This window comes from Megalobrama amblycephala, linkage group LG1, assembly GCF_018812025.1.
Source record: "Megalobrama amblycephala isolate DHTTF-2021 linkage group LG1, ASM1881202v1, whole genome shotgun sequence".
NCBI lineage: Eukaryota > Metazoa > Chordata > Actinopteri > Cypriniformes > Xenocyprididae > Megalobrama > Megalobrama amblycephala.
This window is the reverse complement of record NC_063044.1, coordinates 19,955,804-19,979,712: the sequence shown is the minus strand read 5'-3', so window position 1 is coordinate 19,979,712 and position 23,909 is coordinate 19,955,804. Positions and strand designations below refer to the sequence as shown.

The following is a 23,909-nucleotide window of genomic DNA, read 5'->3' as shown; positions in this document are numbered from 1 at the left end:
TAAACGCATTGCTGGATTTTCGCTGGGCTCTCCCTGCCATAAGCGAAGCGTCCTTCACTAACAGGTCTTATCTTTAGCCCGTCTCTGCCTCTTTTTCTCTGAGGCTAGCTATGTGAGACTTTCTGTCTCTCCTACAGCTTTCTTAACCTTTACGGCTCCCTGGCTCGTAAAGTTATCTGTTCTACGCGCGTTCAACCCTTTCTGGGCCGTCTATAAATAATCCCTCTAGATTATTTACATTTTTGGGTTTTACAGGTTACCTGGTGATTCATAGCTTTCCAAGTTTTTACATCTAAAACTCAAGCGCACGAGTGCGGAAACGAATGGGAAAGCATTGCTCGATCGACCGTGGCCAGGGGTCGATGGATCAATGCCCCACGTTGGGCGCCATGTTTTGAGGTGTGTATTTTGATCTTAACACCTTTTAACCTTATTATTTATTATTCTCAGGTTAGGTAAAGTAAGTCGAGTCTGGCCTAAATTATAAGCATTTTAAATTACTTACAATTTGGTCAGAAGACTCCTCTGTGGTACGTTCTTGTTCAAAGTCTTAAAACACTATAAATCAAGCTAAGGTAGGCAGCTTTTGTAATCAATTAAATTTCTTTTAATTGGTTACTTTTCTTTTATAATAAACAAAAATGTAAAGGCAAATAAAACTTAATCATTAAAGGTATAAAATACAGTAATCACTCTTGAGTCAAAGGTGTAGTCAGTGCTGGGCTTCCCATCTTCAGCTTGGGGTTTCTTGTCCTCAGCTCTGGGCTTCTAGGCGTCGGGGGTACTGACGTATCAGTATCCAAAGAGGCAATCAGCTCATCAGTCTTTTATACTCGTGTTGTTTATCACAGACGTTACGTTATCTTCTTGATTGACGTACGTTGTAACTTTCCCAAAGTTTCCAGACACTTCTCAAGGCCTCGCAGGTGCAAGCTGTCTGGCTTTTGTGTCCTTGGACTCCAGTAAACTCAGCCAAGATGGCTGATGTCCTTATAAGGTTCTAGGAGTAGAACCACAGTTCTCCGTGTCCTTGAGCACACTCACATAGAACCACACACACTTCTGTGTGCTGCAGTCCAGCTCTGCTCCTCATAAACAGGCACACACACATAGCAATAACTGTACATCTCTGGCCATACAGTACAATACATTTCTTAGAAACAAACAAATATAAATAACAATAATATTATAAGCAATGCCTAATATTTAATACATTGGCCAAATGTGTAGCAACAGACATCCAAAACCTTAACAAGGAGGCAGGGTAATTGCATTTTCTTGATATAATACAACAACATATATGATTAGTTCTGGTTTAATAATTATGTGGAAAACTATCAGTTCGTCCACCGAAACGGAAAATTATCCACAGATTATCATGACAGAAATGTTATTCTCGGGCCGGGAGACTAACTTTCTATCATAGACTCCAAATATAGAGCAAGGATATTAGAATCAGAACGTTAAAGTGACTCGGTTGTTGCTAAAATGAGCAAGTGAACAAAAAGCATGGATATAATGAGTTTAATATACGAAACGGGTAATACACAGGTTATACGGCTAAATGGACACAAGTAAATACAAATACATACAAAGTAGAAGGAAAGGCAGAAACGAAAGAGATGATCAAAGCAGGTCAAATTGCAACCGTTCACCTGTAAGAGCCAGCAAGGAAACTCAGTATTTAAAATCGTAAAAACGTTATACTTGCATAGGTTAGTCAGGGTGCTTGGAGTTTCGGAGCGCTCGGTTTGATAGTTGCTTCTTCGTCCGGAGGTTGTTTCGGCGAAGTTTCAAACGAAGGTTTAACTGTTGTAATATGACCGGAAAATAAAGAAGAGAGTCCGTCTTGACGGCAGGAACTCGTGCAGAAAACTTGTGCCACCAAAAGACGCGTGTCATGGTGTTTTAAAGACAACAGACCAGAACGCCTTCTTGATAACGTCCTCCAATGCTAGCGTTGCAATTTGGCGGGTTTCCACATTCCTTTGTCCTGTCTCCCGAATAAATTTATGGTATGTTGAATCAATGCATTTTCTTCATAGTGTTATTAAACATTGAACGATGCATTTGACAGACATGTAACGTACATCAGTGAATAGCTCGGATTCACAGCTTTACGGAGAAATCAAACTCGACAGGTGTCCCTCGTCATATAAAGAAGATACCCTTTACACTCTATTACTACAGTTTCACATGAAAACTAACCTACTACAGTCAATTCTACAATTCTACACTAGTAACACATACATGCAGCGAGCACTACAATGGCAGATACATTCATATTTGTAGGTATAATGTTTGTGCATACAGTCTCTATGTAGGGGAGCCGTGTGTGTGTGTGTGTGTGTGTGTGTGTGTGTGTCTGTGGGTGTGTGCGTGTATTTTCCTTTTATGACCGTTTGGAATTTGGACCTGGTCCCTAGAAACCCGATCCGTAGTGTTGCACCCCCTTTGAAGTCGCGGGGGGGAAGAGGTTAGGGGACTTATCGAAACAGTCATAAAAAGAGGCTCGTGATCCATTAGTGTCTGCCGGGTCGGAATCGATGTAAGATTTACAAACCAAAGTTCCGTGAATTGAGGCTTAAACACAGTTTATGGTGGGACCTGCTCATCCTTGAGACTGTGCAGACCCTACACTGGTATTGGTTCATCCCTACTGAAAACCCCTGATTTAGATCAGTGGTTCCCAAACTTTTTAGCTTGGAGTACCCCCTGAAAGGATTACCATCCTTCTGCGTACCCCCTCTCTTCCACTTCAACTGCAGTTACACCTTTACCATTAAGGGACAATATTTGCCCCCTAAATTGACTTTCTAGTGCATATTTTTACCTTTATGAATGACTTTATAAAATAAATAATGTTTTAAATAAAAAATGTTTAATAGACAAATATGCAATGATGGTAAAACTTAGTAAAACTTTTAAATATTAAACTAAAACCGCCAGTAGGTGGCAGCAAGTCACTGTTTTTATGAGTGAGTCATCTCTTTAAAAAGGTGCATTGTCGAGAACGACAGTAATTTAGCGCGATTTAAGGCAGCAGATTCTGCACGCAATCTATCATTTGCTGCTTTTGTGGAAACAGTCATTTTTGACTGCAAATGATGAGGTAATTTGATTAAATGTACTGGATTTACGACATTTTGGCAGTTAGAAATACATGCTCGATTTTAATATTATTTTAAGTTAGAATTAAATGAACTACTCAGCATTTGTTCACGTACCCCCAGGGGTACGCGTACCCTAGTTTGGGAACCACTGATTTAGATCATGACCATGAACAATAATTAATCAGCTCCCATGATTACACATACAACCTCAGCATGATCTAAATCAGTGCTGCTTCTTCTGTGTTTTGATCCGGAGGTTTTGTACTGATTCAGATAAGTAAAAGCACCCTACCGTATACCAGGAAAATTCTGTCAATGGCAGGAAAGTGTTGTTATAAATTATTCTCAAAATGTGTCTTGAAACCGAAATTAATGGTGTACTCGCACTAGGCGATCGAAAACACGCAGAGCACTTTTGACCCCCAAAGTCTAGTTTGTTTGGCTAGTATGATTGCTCCGTACCACTTGAAGAGATTAGGCTCGGTACGGCTGTAGTGAGATCGCTAACCGTGCCGCAGTACGGAACAGCTACTACTTTTGTGTGTGCTATGTCTGACATCATTACAACAACAAATATCTTCTATTACTAATAGAATAGTCAACTTTTCAATTAACTCAATTAATTCAAGTATATTTAGGTTTATAACAGTTCTGGTTCTCACCTTATTGGTGAACAGGAATAGTAGTCTGCAAATTTCTCTATCAATGTCAGGTCTCCTCTTACAAGCTGATGATCTTCACTAGATGTGAAAAATACAGGAGACATACAAAATGTGTAGTGGTGGGTCCCTGTGGACCAGGTTTGAAAATCACTGGTGTATTGGGTATAAGATCTATAGATGGGATGGGCAACTCTGGTTCTGGAGGGACACTATTCTGAAGAGTTTAGCTCCATCCTTGATCAAATACACCTGCAAAATTTAACCCAACCCCCAAATTTAACCCTTAAGGTCATTGCACACTGAGTCCGAAATTCGCATGCGAAACTTTCGCACGTTAAAAAATAAATTCGACCTCACGTTGTGTCAATCACGTTTGCACACTGCCTCCGAAACTTTCGTCTGTCAAAAAAATATTCGGATCAGGTTCGATTTTCTGCGTTTTTCGCATCCGTGGCACGCATTTTGAGAGACGTTTTGACAATTCAGAGCCACCGTACGTGAACGCAAAAATCCAGAATGCCATCTGACAAGTTGATCCACGTCGTCTACAGCACAAATCAGTAGCACTGAATGACAAACAACGTGAGGAATACAAAGACATATTGTGCCAGTAGTAAAGCATCAAACAGAGCCACTGACATCCTGAAGTAAACTTTGAAACGCTCGGATAATCACGCAGCTCCTTGATGAGGTGAATTCTCCTTTCTCTCTATGCAATCTCGGGATTGAATGGACCCAATATTTCCTCTTTCTTTTTCTCTTTTTAAGAAGAGAGGAGACAACTAATCGTGCTCACTGCTGCTTGAAGACTTCATTTTATATTGTTTTGCGATTTTTTTTATTTTTTTATTATTTTTATTTTTTTTCCGCAACGCATTCATTAATACGCATCGGACTCAGTGTGCAAGGTCTCTGTGCGTGACGAATTTTTAGGATTGCGAATACGAAAAAACGCATGCGAAAATTTCGGAATCAGTGTGCAAAGGCCTTTATTCTTGAGGACTGCTTGAAAATTACAGGCACATGTATTTAAATAGAGATAAAACTTAACTATGCAGGTCCTCCAGGACCAAAGCTGCCCATCCCTGATCCATAGGGTAGGGCGGAGGTCGGCAACCCGCGGCTCTAGAGCCGCATGCGGCTCTTTAGCGCTCCCCTAGTGGCTCCCTGGAGCTTTTTCAAAAATGTATTAAAATGGAAAAAATATATATTTTTTGTTTTCATATGGTTTCTGTAGGAGGACAAACATGACACAAACATTCTTAACGTTTTTCAATGCTGTAAAAATGTGTATAATAAATATTACATTTCAACATTTCTGTCAACGAAGATTTGCGTCATAGCCATCGACGTCACTTTCCCGCCGAAAGCGCGCTCCCTCAGCTGGACTGATTGGCAAAAGAACCTGCTGCGTGACTGGATTTAATAGAGGAAACTGCGAAAACGCGAGTAAAAACAAACGAATTACACTAAAGGTTGGACTCGAAAGTGTTTCTTACAACTTGTCAAATAAACCTAATCCATGGATATTGACATGTAGCCAGGAGTCGTGTTTCCTGACATTTATATGTGCCTGATTTGACGCCGAGGAAATACATAAAGCAAATCTGCCTGTGAATATTTTATATACCTACAATATAGGTAACTTAGGTTTAAATCCGCGTAATTACTTAATGTTATATCAATGTTATATATATCGTCATATTGTCCATCCCTAAAACATATAGTTTTATAGTATAGTTTTTGTCCGTGTTTATTTTAAAATGCACAATTATTCAGAATATAAGATGGAAAATATTTAATAGATGATTTGTCAACATAATATATAACAATACAATATATATGGAATGATTTTACCTCAAAATCCAACAATTTGACACAAAATGATAACTGCAAATCCATGTTTCTCTGCTGGAGTCCAGCTGTTTCTGTGAATTGCACCGATCCATTTGCTTCTTTTTTCTGTAGCTTTCAGCAGTTTTTAAATATATACCTCGGGAATACCTCATTATGTATTTGTAGCCTACTTAGTCATTTTGATAGTAGGCTAATATGGCTAATATACACTTACAGCCTGTGTTGCCTTCATATAAGGCTTATATAAGGCTTTTAATTTTTTGCGGCTCCAGACAGATTTGTTTTTTGTTTTTTTGGTCCAATATGGCTCTTTGAACATTTTGGGTTGCCGACCCCTGGGGTAGGGTATAGATCAGGGGTGTCCAACCCTGCTCCTGGAGAGTTACCGTCTTGCAGACTTCAGTCCCAACCCTGCTCCAACACACCTGCTGTAATTATCAAGGAACCCTGAACATCCTGATTAGCTGGTTCAGGTGTGCTTGATTGGAATTGGACCTGAAATCTGCAGGATGGTAGCTCTCCAGGAGCAGGTTTGGACACCCTTGGTATAGATCATACATGTTGTTGGTTTTGATGCTTTAAATGTCTAAATTGTTTTATGTCTATTTTCGTCCTAGATCTAACAGCACAGAGAGAGGCTAGCCATGAACTTAATGAAAGGGAAGAAGTTCAAGTTCAATTTTATTTGTATAGCACATTTCCAACAGCCCCCAGGCTGACCAAAGTGCTTTACAGAAGAGCAAGAATATCACACATACATAAAATAAACCAGAAGAAAATATAAAACCACCTATTTAAAAGTTTAACATATCACGGTAATCAGTACACTAAGGAAAATAAAAAAGTTTTTAGCAAGGACTTAAAAATAGACAAGGAAGGGGCAAGCCTAATCTCTAAAGGTAGGGTATTCCAGAGTCGTGGCCCTGCCACCGCAAATGCATGCTCACCTCTGCGCTTCAGTCTAGCACGTGGAACGACCAGCAAAGCCTGATCACAAGAACGGAGGCTTCTGAGTGGAGTATAGGAGTGGAGGAGTTCAGATAAATAAACAGGAGCTTTGTTATGTAGGGATTTGTAAACGAAGAGGAGAATTTTAAAATCTATTCTCTGACAAATCGGCAGCCAGTGAAGGGATCTAAGAATAGGAGTGATGTGTTCGTGTTTACGTCACTTTAAAAGAAGTCTGGCGGCAGCATTTTGGACTAGCTGAAGTCGCGCAATTTGAGATTTAGATATACCGCAATATAAGGAATTACAGTAATCTAGACGCGATGTAACAAATGCATGAACAGCCATTTCGAGAGTTTTTGGGGTGAGAAAGTTTTTAATTTTAGACGAAGCTGATAAAAACTGGATCCGATAACGGAGGAGATATGTCAGTCAAATTTTAAATGCTGGTCAAAAATAATACCTAGGTTCTGCACCCGTGTCGATCTAAAAGCGGATAAACTTTCTAGCTCAGGGCTTAAACACTGAGAGTTCTCATTAGGACCAAACACAATTACCTCAGTCTTGTCCTCGTTTAAGAAGAGGAAGTTTTGGGTTAGCCATAATTTAACCTCCTCTAAACATTGGAGAAGAGAGGAGATCGCAGTGGAATTGTTTTTCTTGACTGGAAGATATATTTGAGTGTCATCCGCGTAAAAATGAAAAGACACTCCATGCTTTCGTAGGATAGAGCCCAGAGGGAGCATGTACAGAGAGAATAGAGAGGGAGCTAAAATAGAGCCTTGAGGAAGGCCACAGGTCAGAGGAGCAGGGGAAGAGGAAAAATTACCCAGTTTCACTAAAAATTTTCTGTCAGATAGGTATGAATGAAACCATTTCAAAGTGTTTGCTTTTAGACCTACCCAAGAAGAGAAAGAACATAATGATAAACATGATTTCATGACTGGGGAAAGGTCGACGCTGGCTAAAAAGACTTCCTCACGAAACAGAGTTCAAAAGACAGGAACTAAAAGATATTTCACCTGCCAACAGTGTGGAAAGAGATTTGATCAGCATAGAAACCTTCAAGTCCACATGAGAATTCATACTGGAGAGAAACCTTTTTCTTGCCGGCAATGTGGAAAGAGTTTCAATCAAAAAGGAAACCTTAAAGTCCACATGAGAATTCACACTGCAGAAAAACCTTACACCTGCCAACAGTGTGGAAAGAGTTTCATTCAAAAAGTAACCCTTATAACCCACATGAGAATTCACACTGTAGAGACCCCATTCGCCTGCGTACAGTGTGGAAAGAGTTTCAGTGAAAAAGGAAAACTTGAAATCCATTTGAGAATTCACAAAGGAGAAAAGCCTTACACCTGTCAAGAGTGTGGAAAGTGCTTCCGTTATAAAGGAAACCTTAAAGTCCACATGATAACTCACACTGGAGAGAGTCCATTCACCTGCCAACAGTGTGGAAAGAGTTTCAGTGAAAAAGGAAAACTTGAAAGCCCACATGAGAACTCACACTGGAGAAAAGCCTTACACCTGTACTCTGTGTGGGAATGGCTTCACAGAGGAACGAATCCTCAGGCAACACATGAGAATTCACACTGGAGAAGAGCCTTATTCACCTGCCAACAATGTGGAAAGAGTTTCAGTGAGAAAGGTAACCTTACAGCACACAGGAGAATTCACACTGGAGAAAAGCGTCATACCTACCAACAGTGTGGAAAGGGTTTCAGACAAAAAGAAAAACTTGAAATCCACATGAGAATTCACACTGGAGAAAAGCCTTACACCTGTCAAGAGTGTGGAAAGAGTTTCCGTTATAAAGGAAACCTTATAGTCCACATGAGAACTCACACTGGAGAGAGTCCATTCGCCTGCCAACAGTGTGGAAAGAGTTTCAATGTAAAAGGAAGCCTTGAAAGACACATGAGAGTTCACACTGGAGAAAAGCCTTACACCTGCCAACGATGTTGACAGAGTTTCAGTCAAAAAGGAAGCCTTAAAGACCACATGAGAACTCACACTGGAGAAAAGCCTTATACCTGCACTCTGTGCGGGAATGGCTTTACACGGGAACAAATCCTTAGGGAACACATGAATATTCACACTGGAGAGAAGCCTTTTACATGTGATCAATGTGGAAAGAGTTTCGCACATAAATTGTCACTTTATTTTCACATGAGAATTCACACTGGAGAGAAGCCATACACATGTGATCAGTGTGGAAAGAGTTTCGCACATAAATTGTCACTTTATTTTCACATGAGAATTCACACTGGAGAGAAGCCATACACATGTGATCAATGTGGAAAGAGTTTCGCACATAAATCATCACTTTATTGTCACATGAAAATTCACACTGGAGAGAAGCCATTCATGTGTGATCAGTGTGGTAAGAGTTTCAGATTCATGGGTAACCTTAGGGACCACATGAGGATTCACTCGAAAGAGAGCTGTTTTAGAAGTCGTCACTCTGGAAAGAGCAGAGGTGTAAAGAATACTTGAAAACCATACTTGAATAAAAGTACAGATACCTTATCTGCCTCATCTCCTAAATCAAACACCTGCAATTCACAACTAACTGCTAATGCACTTGAATTTACGTAAAGTAGCCTTGTTGGCAAGTTTGGGTGAGTAAAGGCTATGGGGGTAAATTGATGCCAAAACCATTGAAAATGGACAGACTAAAAGTCACATATAGATATTACAACTTGTAAACACAAAACACAATCTACAAATAGATAAAAAATCCGCAAACAAAGTCCTTGTGATCCACAAATGTAAAACAAGATCTACAAATAAATACAAAGTCCTCAAACAAACCCTTTGTGATCCACAAATACAAAGCATGATCTACAAAAAGATTAAAAATCAAATAAACACATCCTGATTCACAAATAGAAATCAATGACTTGTACTTGAAAACCAGAATTTGAATGAATTTAAAGTTACTTGTTTGCAGGTGAAGATCATGTTCTGTTTGTAGATTGTCACATTTGTTTTCATAATTCTGACGCTATTGTTTCGCTGTTGTGAAAAAATAATGCCATAATCATTGAAAATGGAGACTATGAGTCAAAAATGCATATTACAATTTGTAAACACAAACAAGATCTACAAATAAATTTAAAATCTGCAAATGTAAAACACAATCTGTAAATAGATTCCAAATCTGCAAACAAACTCCTCATGATCCGCAAATGTAAAACAAAATCTACAAATAAAAAATAAATAAAAAATCCACAGACTCTTCATGATTCACAAATAGAAATCAGTGACTTGTACTTGACAACCAGAATTTGAATGAATGTAAAGTGATTTGTCTGCGCATGAGGGTCATTATTTGTTTGTGTTACAGTATAGACACCGGAGACAGATGTAGAAGCAGTTTGGGGTTTTATTGAGACAATCAGCAGAGCAACAGGTAAATGCAATGATGGATAAGATGAACTTGGAGATGAAAGAGAGGTAATACTGTCCTTTGTTTATGTTGCAGATGAAGGCGTTGGAGCTGGCAGACGGGAACACTCACACACACAGGTAGGTAGAGACACGAGGAGACCAGGAGACGATGGAGACGATGGAGAGTATGGTGACAGGTAAGTATCGTTTTGTGAGTCCTTGAGGTAAGCATACAACTTGTGTATTACGAATGAGACCGGACAATGTGTGTGTGTGAGTGTGGGGCTTAAGTAGTGAGGTGATCATGGTGATAATGAGTTGCAGGTGGCGGTGATCAGTACTCCGGTGATTGGGTGCGTGGGTAAGGGAGTGAGGTGGAACCTGACGTGTCTGTGACAGTACCCCCCTCCCACGGCCCGCTCCTGAGGGCCGAGGACCCCGACGTCGTGGTGGTCGTCCTCGAGGTCGTGGGGCAGGTCTGTCTGGGTGGTTGGTGTGGAAAGTCTGTAACAGAGCAGGATCAAGGATATCATTCTTGGGGACCCATGAGCGTTCCTCGGGGCCATAGCCTTCCCAATCCACCAGGTATTCTAAGAGACCACCACGGCGCCGGGAGTCCAGGATCTCTCGCACCACGTAAGCAGTTCCATCGTCCAGGATGAGTGGAAGGGGGGCTCGGCGGCTGCCACGTCAGGTTCTGTGGAAGGAAGAACAGAAGGGTGGTGAGGTTTCAATAGTGACACGTGGAAAGTGGGATGAATTCTTTTGTACTGTGCAGGGAGTTGTAGTCTGTAGGTGACGGGGTTGATCTGTCGAAGGATGGTGAACGGGCCAATGAAGCGGGGACTCAGCTTCTTGCAGGGCAGGCGCATCCTGATGTCTCTGGTGGACAGCCAGACCTTCTGCCCCGGTTGGTAAGTTGGAGCTTGGGAGCGCCGAAGGTCGGCTGTCATCTTGCGCCTGCGCAGGGCTCTCTGCAGCTGGTGGTGAGCTGAGTCCCATACCCTCTCGCTCTCCCGGAACCAGTAGTCAACTGCAGGAACGTTGGAGGGTTCCCCGTCCCAGGGGAACAGTGGGGGTTGGAAACCGAGTACGCATTGGAAAGGTGTTAATCCAGTAGTGGCTTGACGGAGGGAGTTCTGGGCGTACTCGGCCCAACCCAGGTACTGGTTCCAGGAGTCCTGGTGGCCGTGACAGAAGGTACGCAGGAAGCGGCCGATCTCCTGGATCTTCCGTTCCGTCTGCCCGTTCGACTGAGGATGGTATCCAGACGATAGGCTGACGGTCACACCCAGGAGGGAGAAGAACGCCTTCCAGACTCGAGAGACGAATTGAGGTCCTCTGTCAGAAACTATATCTTCGGGGATTCCATAGTGACGAAAGACATGGTTGAACATTAATTCCGCTGTGGCCATGGCAGTCGGTAGACCTTCCAGGGGTATTAGACGGCAGGCTTTGGAGAAACGGTCCACAACGACCAGAATGCAGGTGTGACCATCAGACTCTGGGAGATCCGTGACGAAATCCACTCCCAGGTGTGACCAGGGTCTCTCAGGAACGGGCAGAGGATTGAGCTTGCCGGTTGGTAGATGGCGTGGGCTCTTGGAGATGGCGCACTCCCTGCAGCCCTGCACGTACCTTCTGACGTCGCTGGCCATGTTGGGCCACCAGAAGCGCTGTTTAAGCAGCGAGAGGGTCTCATTGACCCCCGGGTGACCAGTGCCAAGTGAAGAGTGAACGGAGTGCAGGAGTGGAGTGCGTCGTGTCCGGGTGATGTAGCGTAAGCCTTGGGGGCAACCCGGCGGAGTGCGTGAGGAGGCATTGGAGGAGGGTAAGGTCTCTTCTGACCATTCGATGGGGCTCACGAAGAGGGTTTCAGGCAGGATAGGTTCAGGTTCGTCGTTCTTTTCCTCGGGGGCGTGGAGACGTGAGAGAGCATCGGCTTTAATATTCTTGACACCAGGGCGGTATGAAATTGTGAAGTTGAATCGTGAGAAGAACATCGCCCACCGGGCTTGACGAGGGTTGAGTCGCTTGGCAGCTTTCAGATACTCGAGGTTCTTATGGTCGGTTAGAACCTGGAATGGGTGGTTTGCCCCCTCCAACCAATGCCTCCACTCTTCAAGGGCGAGCTTTACAGCCAGGAGTTCACGATCCCCGATATCATAGTTCACCTCCGCCGGGTTGAGCTTACGGGAGAAGAAGGCGCATGGATGGAGCCTACTTGGGTTCCCCTGCTGCTGCGATAGTACCGCTCCCACTCCGGTGGTGGAGGCGTCCACCTCCACGACGAATGGTAGGTCTGGATTGGGGTGGACGAGGAGGGGAGCGGTGGTGAAGGCCTTCTTGAGCAACTCAAAAGCTTCTGTGGCAGGCTGGGACCAGGACAGAGACTTGGGCTGCTTCCGGAGGAGGTTGGTGAGTGGACTGACTATGGTGCTGTAATTCTTGATGAATCGGCGGTAGAAATTGGAAAATCCGAGGAAACGTTGGAGTTCTTTTATGGTACTTGGAGTGGGCCAGTTCTGGATGGCAGAGACCTTCCCCTCGTCCATCCGGATGCCACTGTGGTCAATCACATATCCTAGGAAGTGGACTGAGGGCTGATGGAACGAGCACTTCTCTGCTTTTAGGAAGAGATGGAACTGCCGTAAGCGCTTGAGGACCTCCGCAACGTGGTGGCGATGTTCGGCCAGGCTCCGGGAGTAGATGAGGATGTCATCAATATACACGAGAACGAACTTGTGGAGGAACTCCCGGAGCACCTCATGGATAAAGTCCTGGAATACGGAGGGGGCGTTGACCAGGCCATACGGCATTACTAGGTATTCATAGTGGCCGGTGGGCGTGACGAAGGCGGTCTTCCACTCGTCCCCCTCGCGTATCCGGATGAGGTTGTACGCGCTGCGGAGGTCCAGCTTGGTGAACACAGTGGCACCGCGGAGATGTTCCAGGGCCGCTGGGACGAGGGGAAGTGGATACCGGAATTTGACTGTAATCTTGTTTAATGAGCGGTAATCAATGCAAGGCCTCAAGCCTCCGTCCTTCTTGGCCACGAAGAAGAAGCTTGAAGCAGCAGGGGAAGAGGACGGGCGGATGTATCCTTGATTAAGGGCCTCTTTGATGTATTCCTCCATGGCCTTCTCCTCCGGTACTGACAGGGGGTATATGCGTCCCCTGGGCACTGGTTCACCCGGTAACAGATCGATGGCACAGTCCCATGGCCGGTGTGGAGGAAGCTTGGAGGCGCGTTGCGGGCAGAAGACGTCACTGAAGGGGGCGTAGTCGGGTGGAACTTCGACGGAGCGTTTTTCCATGGGGCTTTCGATGGAGGTAGCGTTGATGGAGAGACTTGTTGAGAGAGGAGATCTTGGAATGGGAAGTTCGGGAAAACAGCCAGGGAAACAGTGGTCGCCCCACTTCAGGACTTCGCCCGTGCGCCATGAGATGTTGGGATTGTGGAGTTCCAGCCACGGGCGCCCTAGAACCACGTCAGCGGTGGATTCCTCCAGAACCAGCAGATGGATGGATTCGGTGTGGAAGATACCCACGTGCAGTTGAAGGGGTCCAGTGACGCGTCGAATCATCTTGCGGCTCAGGGGTTTGCCCGTGATAGAGTGGACCTGGTAGTTAATCGGAGAAGGCGAGGTCTTAATCCCGAGGTGTCGACAGAGGGCGCCGGAGATGAAATTTCCTGCTGACCCTGAATCGAGGAGCGCCACCACTGGAATGGAAGCATTAGCAGCAGTAAGGTTTACTACAGTAGTGAGTGGTTTCATCTTTTGGATAGAGGGAATGATAGCACTCACCACAGGTCGAGGAGGACGGGTTGGGCATGTGGAGATGACATGCCCAGGAGATCCACAGTATAAGCATAGATTCAGGGTCAGCCTTCTCTGTCTTTCTGTGGGTGACAAACGGGAGTTATCCACTTGCATGGGCTCGGGGGCTGGTTCTGGGGAGCTGACGGGTTCGGACCGACGGAGGAGAGGTGTTGTCTGTGACTGGCCCTGGTGCTCGAGGAGACACGACTGCATACGAGAACCCACGCGGATGGCGAGTTGGATGAATCTTTCAAGTCCTATGGAGTCCTCGTATGCAGCGAGATGCAGCCGCACGTTAGGCTCCAGACCTTGTCGAAAGGTAGTGATGAGGGCTTGTTCATTCCATCCGCTGGTTGCGGCGAGCGTTCTGAACTGCAAGGCATAATCGTTAACAGTCTTATTTCCTTGTTTTAAATTATACAATTTCTCACCAGTTGAAGAATCTGCCAAAGGTTTTCCGAAGACTTCTCTGAAGTGGGTAACGAATGCCGTGTAGGATTTGACAACTGATCCATTTTGAGTCCAGAGCGAATCTGCCCATTGTAGGGCCTTACCTTGCAGTTGGGATATAATGAACGCTATTTTCGCCGTATCGGTGGGGTAGAGGTGCGGCTGCATCTCCAGGACCAGCTCACACTGAAGGAGGAATCCGCTGCAATCCTCCGCCGATCCTGAGTAGGGCGCCGGTTTGGCCATGGGACTGGCGGTGAATACCGGCGATGTAGAGGTGACTGTGGAGGCGGTGGCAGCAGCGGTGGTTGATGCTGGTGACAGTGACGGTGGTTGAGGAGTGAGTGCTCGCCGAACTGCATCCACGAGCTCCTGGAAAGGGTCTTGACGGCTCATGCTGATAGTTAGCTGTTATGGTCCGGTCTTCTGTTACAGTATAGACACCGGAGACAGATGTAGAAGCAGTTTGGGGTTTTATTGAGACAATCAGCAGAGCAACAGGTAAATGCAATGATGGATAAGATGAACTTGGAGATGAAAGAGAGGTAATACTGTCATTTGTTTATGTTGCAGATGAAGGCGTTGGAGCTGGCAGACGGGAACACTCACACACACAGGTAGGTAGAGACACGAGGAGACCAGGAGACGATGGAGACGATGGAGAGTATGGTGACAGGTAAGTATCGTTTTGTGAGTCCTTGAGGTAAGCATACAACTTGTGTATTACGAACGAGACCGGACAATGTGTGTGTGTGAGTGTGGGGCTTAAGTAGTGAGGTGATCATGGTGATAATGAGTTGCAGGTGGCGGTGATCAGTACTCCGGTGATTGGGTGCGTGGGTAAGGGAGTGAGGTGGAACCTGACGTGTCTGTGACAGTTTGTAGATTGTGTTGCATTTGTTTTCAGAATTTTGGCACAGCTGTTTCACTTTTTTTTCATTAAAAAAATCTACAAGTGCCCTCCTCACAATTTGCAAACAAATACGGTCTAACTTGTATTTTCAAACCACTGTAAAAAGACATTCATACACATTCTGTGCAAAGCTCAGCATGCAAGTGTTGAATCTGTGTTTGCAGATCACAGGGCATTCACAGATCCCTCTGCACACATCTACAGATCTTTTTGGCACTATGGCCGTTTCTCAAAACCAAGTTCGCAAACTTCGGACTCGTGTCCTTGGTAGTTGGTAGTTAGGACTTGGCAAGTTCGACTCAGGAGAACGAACTCCCGTAGACGGGAGAACACAAGTCCAGTGATTCTGCAAATGGAATAGCAGCGTACTTGATAACGTTACTCAGCTCGCTCTGGCTTCTCCGGTTATCTCTGCATGTATATTTTAGCCAACAATAAAACTAAATTTGTTATAAAACACCACTCTGCCTCTTTTCGTTTTATTTAAAAAACAAACAGAAACATATTAATAGTCTCAGGCAATGAGTGATTGATTATCTGCAATGTCTGCATATATTTATAACAAAACGAAATATTAAACAACCCTGCCTCTTTTCGTATATATTTCAAAAATATTAAATGTAATACTATTTGTGCATACTCTGATTAACTTCACTGTAATAAAATGAAATAGGCTATAACATAAAACAAAACCATGTCTCTATTTGTTTTATGTCCATTTTAATGATCAATAGGCTAATTGCCATTATAAAAGGTAAGAATATACAATAAGAAATAAAGCAAACAATTCAGTCAAGCGTACAAAATCAGCGCTTTAGTAGGATACAAAAGTTAAATAGCCATATATAAAGTTATGAAACGTCACGTTGCCCTCAGCCAAAACGGAGCCAGCGGCAAACGTCAGAAGGACTAGCTGAGGTAAGGCTGCTCTCGGCTGGGCACATGAGCGCTGAGCGTCCGGTGATCGCCTGGATCTCACAACTCCGACAACGTCAAATCAAATTGTCAGAAAGGCGCAATCTTTATCAATAAACCACAAATTTGAGCTTTAAACCAGCACATTTTCGCCTGAAAACTCTTAAAACTACATAACATGACATAATAACAGTAATATGTTTAAATTATGCGGGGTTTCTCCTTTACTATTGACGCTTGCTGGTTAGTGCGAGATGCATTCTGGGATACCTGGCTGTCTCAAGTCAAGTCAAGTCAAGTCACCTTTATTTATATAGCGCTTTTTACAATGCAGATTGTGTCAAAGCAGCTTTACATTAATAACTGGTACATAATTTTGCTGCACAGCAGCTCTTAAAGAATAGTGTCAATGCAGGCAGATCAAAGCACTGTTGAATAAATGTCAAGAACAGTGTTGAATATCAAATGTCAAGTCAAATGTCAAGTGTCCCCAACTAAGCAAGCCAAAGGCGACAGCGGCAAGGAACCCAAACTCCAACAGGTGACATCATGTGGTAAACAATTGGCAAATAGGTGTTAAAATGGAGGAAAAAACCTTGGGAGAAATCAGGCTTAGTCGGGGGGCCAGTTCTCCTCTGGCGAACAGTGCTTTGTTACGAATCAGGTTGCTATCATAAGTCTGATAGGATCGCAACAATCAAAGTATTTATTTCAAGTCTGCACAAGTCACCTCTCGATGCATCCTCGATAAAAGGGGTGGATCAAGAACACATCCGGGGATTTGAACTGTACTTGGCTAGATGCGAACTTTGAATTGGAACAGTACTTGGACAGCGACTGATGATGTTTCACAAGTCCACCAGAACACAAGTACAGACAAGTACGCATATTGAGAAACGGCCTATCTTTCCGCAGAGTGTGTGACTACGATCCACACGTGTAGTCAGCCAATCAGGGGTATTGCTTCAATGTGATGTCACGCCCCCTCAATAAGCCCTTTTCAAAATAAGAGCTGACACTTCTCTGATGTGTGGGCTGGGCTCACTGCCATTTACCGTTGCCGGTGTCACAGCGCTGACAGGCGGACAGAGCCTGGGCAGCGCTGCAGTAGGAGTAAAATCTTTACATGGCAGGGGGAGCTGCCACGGTTATACGCGCCTGCCTCTGGACCTGCCAAGGATATATGATGCATATATGATATATGCCGATTGATGAATGCGTGCAAACAGTGCAATCCTGCTCTTATGTACCTATTTATCATCTTAACTCCTCTTAACTTAACTTAGCTCCTACTAGCGTCGCGTCCGCCTCAAGATCTTTCACTGTTTACAGCTACCAGACACCCAGGACTGATGCAGGAGAGCACAGAATAAAACACGTCACAGCCAAGGTGAGTAAATTGAACATGTAAAATCACATTGTGGTCTGTGAAATATTGTTTAAGGATCTTTTTAAGTACTAGTTTAGTAAGTTAAAAAGATTTTTACAGTCTTTATAAAACATTTCTTTAAATGTTTGTGTTATTCAACAACACTGAAACAGCATTAGTTTTTATTTTTATTGTAATATGGGGCTCAGACACCTTAAGCAGAGAAAAAAAAATGTAAAAAATATATTATTGTAAAAAATGGGCTACACATTGTGGCATTAAGGCAAACTCAAAAGGTTATGCAAAAAAAATGTAAAAAATATTATTGTAAAAAATGGGCTACACATTGTGGCATTAAGGCAAACTCAAAAGGGCTGCATTTTAACCAAATTAAACGTGAAGGGCCACAAATTATAACTTGGATCGTAAGACTTTTATTTAGGCCTACTTAAAGTACACATGAAATCAAAATTTACCTTATTTATTTTGTTAGCTCAAATTGATAGTTTTGTGGTGAACAATTAGTCCGTGCAAGTCAATCCACACACAAAAATTGTTTGGCTTCGTAATATTTAATTAAAATCTGAAAATGCTCCTCCCCTCTGCAACGGTGCCCCTTCTCTGATAACGTCAGTTTGACGGCTTGGGTTGAAATCGCGTAAACCACTCCTCTGCAACCGTTAGTCTGCTATGAGGGAGATATGGAGAGGAGGAGCGCGAGAGATGGAGAGGAGGAGCGCTAAAGTAAAACTCTGCCCTCTGTTCAATATTCTGTTTCACTTGGAAATACGTCACAACACTGGAGAAAAGTTGCTTGCAACTTCTGGTTCACGCGGACTTTAAGACAATATTTGTAGTTTTACTGTTTATTTAGGCCTACTAAAAGTGCAGTTTTTAAGGTCTGGCTGTTGTTCACTGGCTGATGAGAGTTTGTCCATAAGACAAAAACATTGCACTTTTTTATAGTCTTTTTATACTCCATTGCACCTTATTAACACTTGTTATAGCACCTGTTTATACTCAGAGAATAAATGTTTTATTATTTGTATTATTATTACCTACCTTTAAATTTGGTCAGAATCCAAAAAACTTTTTTTTTCTTTTTTTTTTAATGTTCAATCACAATTTTATGAATTATCTAACTATAACCAACATTGTAAACAAGTTACATAAGATATTCTCCGTGAGCTCAATGATGTGATAGATCTGTAATGGGAGCGCTGCTTGCTTTGTTTATAACACATTGACATTAAGAATAAAAGGTTTGTTTTTCATGCTGCTCGGCAACTTACACACTGCAAAGTTTGAGGAATGTCAACTACATTTCATCATGGAAAAATAAGGTTACTTTGTTTTTTACTTACGCGCACAGTTTCGAGCCTTTGGTGGCGTTCACGAACACAAGTGCTCGACACATGCGCACTAGATGCTTGTCTTTTTCGCTCAAATTGTTAAAATAAAATGTATTTGTACTTGTTTAAAATTAGAGTTGCTGAATTAGAGTTATCTTTTAATCCCCTCAAACGAGCACTCTTCAACACTGCCGGCTATTGTGTTTTTTGTTACTCTTGTTCTGTCTTCTCCGTTTCTTTTCAGACTGAAACAACAGCCTGTTTCAGTGCTGACACCTTGTGGACTAACTAAATTAGTGCAAAAACTATTCAATGCGCGCGTGCAAAGTGCCTTCCGTTTATATTGTTCTTTGCGGTTAGAAAAACTGTGCTGCGCGCGTACACTATACGCGTTCTCTGCTGATGATTACAGCGTCACGCGCACTGTACACCTACCCTAGTGTACGTGGAAAAAAACGTAAGTAATATTCACGCTAATTTTGAACGCAAATTATAATAAAAATACATTTATATGTAGCATGATGCGGGCCACAAATTTAATGCTGGCGGGCCGCCTGTTGAGTACCCCTGCTCTAGACTCTACATCAGAGAACCAAAATGTCTCTTTTAAGAGCGTCCACATCACAATTTGATTTGCTAAATAGGCAGCAGCTCACACAAATGACCCTTGACATTGAAGACTTTACTTGTTATTGATTTAATTACAAATGTGTGAAAGATTTCATTTTTAATTTTACTGAACCTTTAAGCAATGTTTTTTGGTATAGAATAAACTACATTCATACTTGAAATTTTGCTTATTTTACTTGATTACTGATTCTTGAGAGATAAATTGTGTTTCAGTTTGCGCTGACACATGAATGAACTCATACAACCTTTTTAACATGTTTTTTTGTATCATTTTTGTCACTGTTTTGATTTTAATACAAAGATTATCTGATAAATATGGTTAGATTTCAATGCACTTCTATGATTGTAGAAAATGCAGCGTCTGGACAGGACTTTTATTTTGGAGTGACGACATGACGTCATAAGACTGTGCCGCGGTCCTGCATCTGCTCTGATTCTGTTGAAGAAGGGTTTGTTTTAAGAATTTAACCTGTTTTAATCGATAGGAACAGTTCAATGATTTATAGTTGTTACAGTATTTTTAAAGCGATGTGAAATGAGTTTATTTACTATCTAATACATTGTGATTCTTTATCTAACTCTAATGAAGGATATTTGTGTGAGTAAAGCTCATATGCACTGATGAGAAACAGTAAACCTGCGTCTCATTTCTCTCTCTATATATATATCATAAATCAGTTTATCAAGAGCTCGAGTTCAGTCTCTGGCGAGTCATGATGGAGAAACTGAACTTTTCAACTCCGAGTCAATTGAATCAAACACTTTGAGAAATGATTCAGTGAATCACGACATGTGCTGCTCAAACAGTGAACATGAACGAGAACAACAAACACTAACAAACTAAACATGTTTTCATCAATGTGTAATCATTTAAATATCTATATTTCACTAAATACCAAATGTAGATAATAAATGCCTAAATATGAAGTGTTTATTAATATGCAGCTTTAGTTTTGAGTGTTTTTAACAGGTCAAGGTTAACTCTGTTATTCTCTTCTTACAGATGGCATTTATTAAAGAGGAGACTGAAGATATGAAGATTGAGTTTATTAAAGAAGAGACTGAAGATATGAAGATAATTATTAAAGATGAGACTGAGGACATGAAGATTGAAGATATTGAGGAACAAACAGGTTGGTTTTATTCTCATCGTTTTATTGATCCTAAAATGTCCAGCTCTACAGAAATAGAGACAGTTTTGTGCAACATTAAACCAAACATCTACTTCTGAATAGAGAACAATGAAAAAAAAATCTTTGAGCATCGTAATGCTCAGAAGTGCTGTACTTACATTTTAACATACCTGAACATAAACAGCAGTAATTGAACATTAAATCAGGAAAAAAAAATAATAATTTAATTGTGTGTCATATGGAGGAAAGTCAGCAGGGGAAGTGTGTAAAACATTTTGAAGTATAAGCGAGTGAACTGCTAATATTTGATGAAACAAGTGAAAATATTCACCTTGTCATTTGTGGTTCAGGTGTAGGTTAGAAATCAATAAGCGCTGACAGATGAAATGTGTGAAAAGTACATGTGACAAAATTATCATGGTTGTCATGTACATGTTTTTGTTAATGTTCTCTGAAAGTCTTATACAAACAAGTTCAAAAGGTTTTTATTAAACTAACAAATTAAATTAGCAGCACTGGATTTGTGTGAATAAACATTAAAGGGATAGTTGACCCAAAAATGAAAATTGTTGTCACTCCAAACCCGTATGAGTTTCTTACTTCTGCTGAACACAAAAGAAGATATTTTGAAGAATCTTGACCAAACATTGACTTCCTCAGTAGAAGAAAAGTACTATGGAGGTCAATGGAAACTGTCAGCTGTCTGATAACCAGCATTTTCCAAAATTTTTACAAGTTTGGAAAAACATAATGGTGAGTAGATGACAGAATTTTCATTACTAATCCATTAATATTGCAAGCCAAAAGTCAAAATTTTGATTGTAAGTGCCAAAAAAATACAAAGTCGGACATGGATCATTGTTATGTGCTCATAAATATAAATTTATCTGTAACTCCTAATTGAGATATTTTATATTTTAAATGAGATATGTTTGGGCTCACAGTGAGGTAACATAAAAAAGTGGTGAGACTTCTTTCACTCTACCATCCCGAAATCTACTGATATAAAAATTGGGGAGTGATCAGATATTAGAATATTATGATATTTAGAGGATCTTGAAGGTTAATTTGAAATCAGTTAGAAAATAGTCAATCCTTGTATATTTAAATTATGAACATTAGGAAAAAAAGAAATGGTCCTTGTCAGTAGGATGATGTAGTCTCCAAATATCAAGTATATTCAATAACTGAATGAGGTTATTAAGAACAGTAGCTGAGTTAGAAGGTTTGGGAGAGCCTATTCATAAAAGGGTCCAATATACAATTAAAATCCCTCCAACAATAAGATGAGTTGAGTCAATATCAGGAATGATATTAAAACAGATCGGAAAACATGTGGCTCATCGAAATTAGAAGTACAAGTTCTCAAATGTAACATGTTTCTCTAAAATAGTGCCCGTCACAATAAGATAAGATTAATACCTGGTTTAGAGGACAAATGTTGAAAAGGAATATTCTTATGTATTAATAAAGACACTCCACAGGTTTTGAAGAGAAGGCAGAGTGGTACATTTAGCCTATCGACTTGCATCTAAGTCTGTGAGCACAGGAATGTTTAATATGAGTCTCTTGTAGAAACAATATGTCTGCATGCAAAGAATTCAAATGTGCGAAGACAATATTATTTAAACCACACACATTCCTGCTCATAATATTCAAATGCTTCTTAAAGGTGCCCTAGAACCCTTTTTCACAAGATGTAATATAAGTCTAAGGTGTCTCCTGAATGTGTCTGTGAAGTTTCAGCTCAAAATACCCCATAGATTTTTTTTAATTAATTTTTATAACTGCCTATTTTCGGGCATCATTAAAAATGTGCCGGATCTGTGCATGTCCCCTTTAAATCCCCGCGCTCCCCGCCCCCGAGCTCGCAACTCTATAATACATTGAATAAACAAAGTTCACACAGCTAATATAACCCTCAAATTTGATCTTTACAAAATGTTTGTCATGCAGCATATCAGATCATGTAAGTTTGATTCTGACATTTGATTCTGAATGAGTTTGATAGTGCTCCGTGGCTAAAGCTAACATTACACACTGTTGGAGAGATTTATAAAGAATGAAGTTGTGCTTATGCATTATACAGACTGCAAGTGTTTAAAAATGAAAATAATGACAGTCTTGTCTCTGTGAATACAGTAAGAAACGATGATAACTTTAACCACATTTAACAGTACATTAGCAACATGCTAACGAAACATTTAGAAAGACAATTTACAAATATCACTAAAAATATCATGATATCATGGATCATTTCAGTTATTATTGCTCCATCTGCCATTTTTCACTGTTGTTCTTGCTTGCTTACCTAGTCTGATGATTCAGCTGTGCACATCCAGACGTTAATACTGGCTGCCCTTGTGTAATGCCTTGAACATGAGCTGGTATATGCAAATATTGGGGTCGTACATATTAATGATCCCGACTGTTACGTAACAGTCAGTGTTATGTTGAGATTCGCCTGTTCTTCAGAGGTCTTTTGCACAGATCAAATTTACATAAGAAGGAGGAAACAATGGTGTTTGAGACTCACTGTATGCCATTTCCATGTACAGAACTCGTAATTATTTAATTATGCTGAGGTAAATTCAATTTTCAATTATATGGCACCTTTAAGGGAACTCATCAGCATGAAATAATCCATAGGGTAAAATGAGAAATGAATTAGTAGACACATAGGTATTGTTAAATGTGCAAAATAAAAGAAATTTTTTTTTATTAAAAAAAAGAAAAAAAAGAAAAAAGAAAAACATTTCCAATACAGAGATGAGCTGACATAATTCTAACCCAATAAACTCACTTCTAGAATCCCTGTGAAAGTCAATACACCTCATTTAAAGTTGTATGCAAAAGTCTAGGAACCCCTGACGATTTCCATGATTTTCATTTATAAATATTTGGGTGTTTGGATCAGCAATTTCAGACAGTAATATTTCAGTAGTGAAATGAGGTTTATTGGATTAACAGAAAATATGCAATATGCATAAAAATGAAATTAGACAGGTGCATAAATTTGGGCACCATTGTCATTTTGATGATTTGAGTACATATAACTACTTAGCACTGATTAATTGGAACACACAATTGGTTTGGTGATCTCATTAAGCCTTGAACTTCATAGACAGGTGCATCCAATCATGAGAAAAGGTATTTAAGGTGGCCAATTGCAAGTTGTTGTTCTCTTTGACTCTCCTCTGAAGAGTGGCAACATGGGGACCTTCAAAACAACTCTCAAATGTTCTTGTACATTTAGATAAACTATCAAATACATACTGAACTTTTAATGACAACATTCATGTTAGAAAGATTCAAACACTTCTGCATATTTAGATATGTAGTTAAACTAT

At 41.3% G+C, this 23,909-nt stretch overlaps 1 protein-coding gene and 1 pseudogene across 1 annotated transcript; both read left to right on the top strand.

Moving 5' to 3' along the window:
* Positions 1-6,228: 6,228 nt before the first annotated feature.
* On the top strand, positions 6,229-8,052 carry LOC125258586 (gastrula zinc finger protein XlCGF49.1-like). The gene is made up of 3 exons (XM_048175932.1): positions 6,229-6,300; positions 7,491-7,984; positions 8,044-8,052. The coding sequence occupies exons 1-3, from the start codon at positions 6,231-6,233 to the stop codon at positions 8,050-8,052; spliced, it is 573 nt and encodes a 190-aa protein (XP_048031889.1). The 5' UTR covers positions 6,229-6,230.
* LOC125244713 lies at positions 7,986-9,109 on the top strand (annotated as a pseudogene).
* The last annotated feature ends 14,800 nt before the right edge of the window (positions 9,110-23,909 follow it).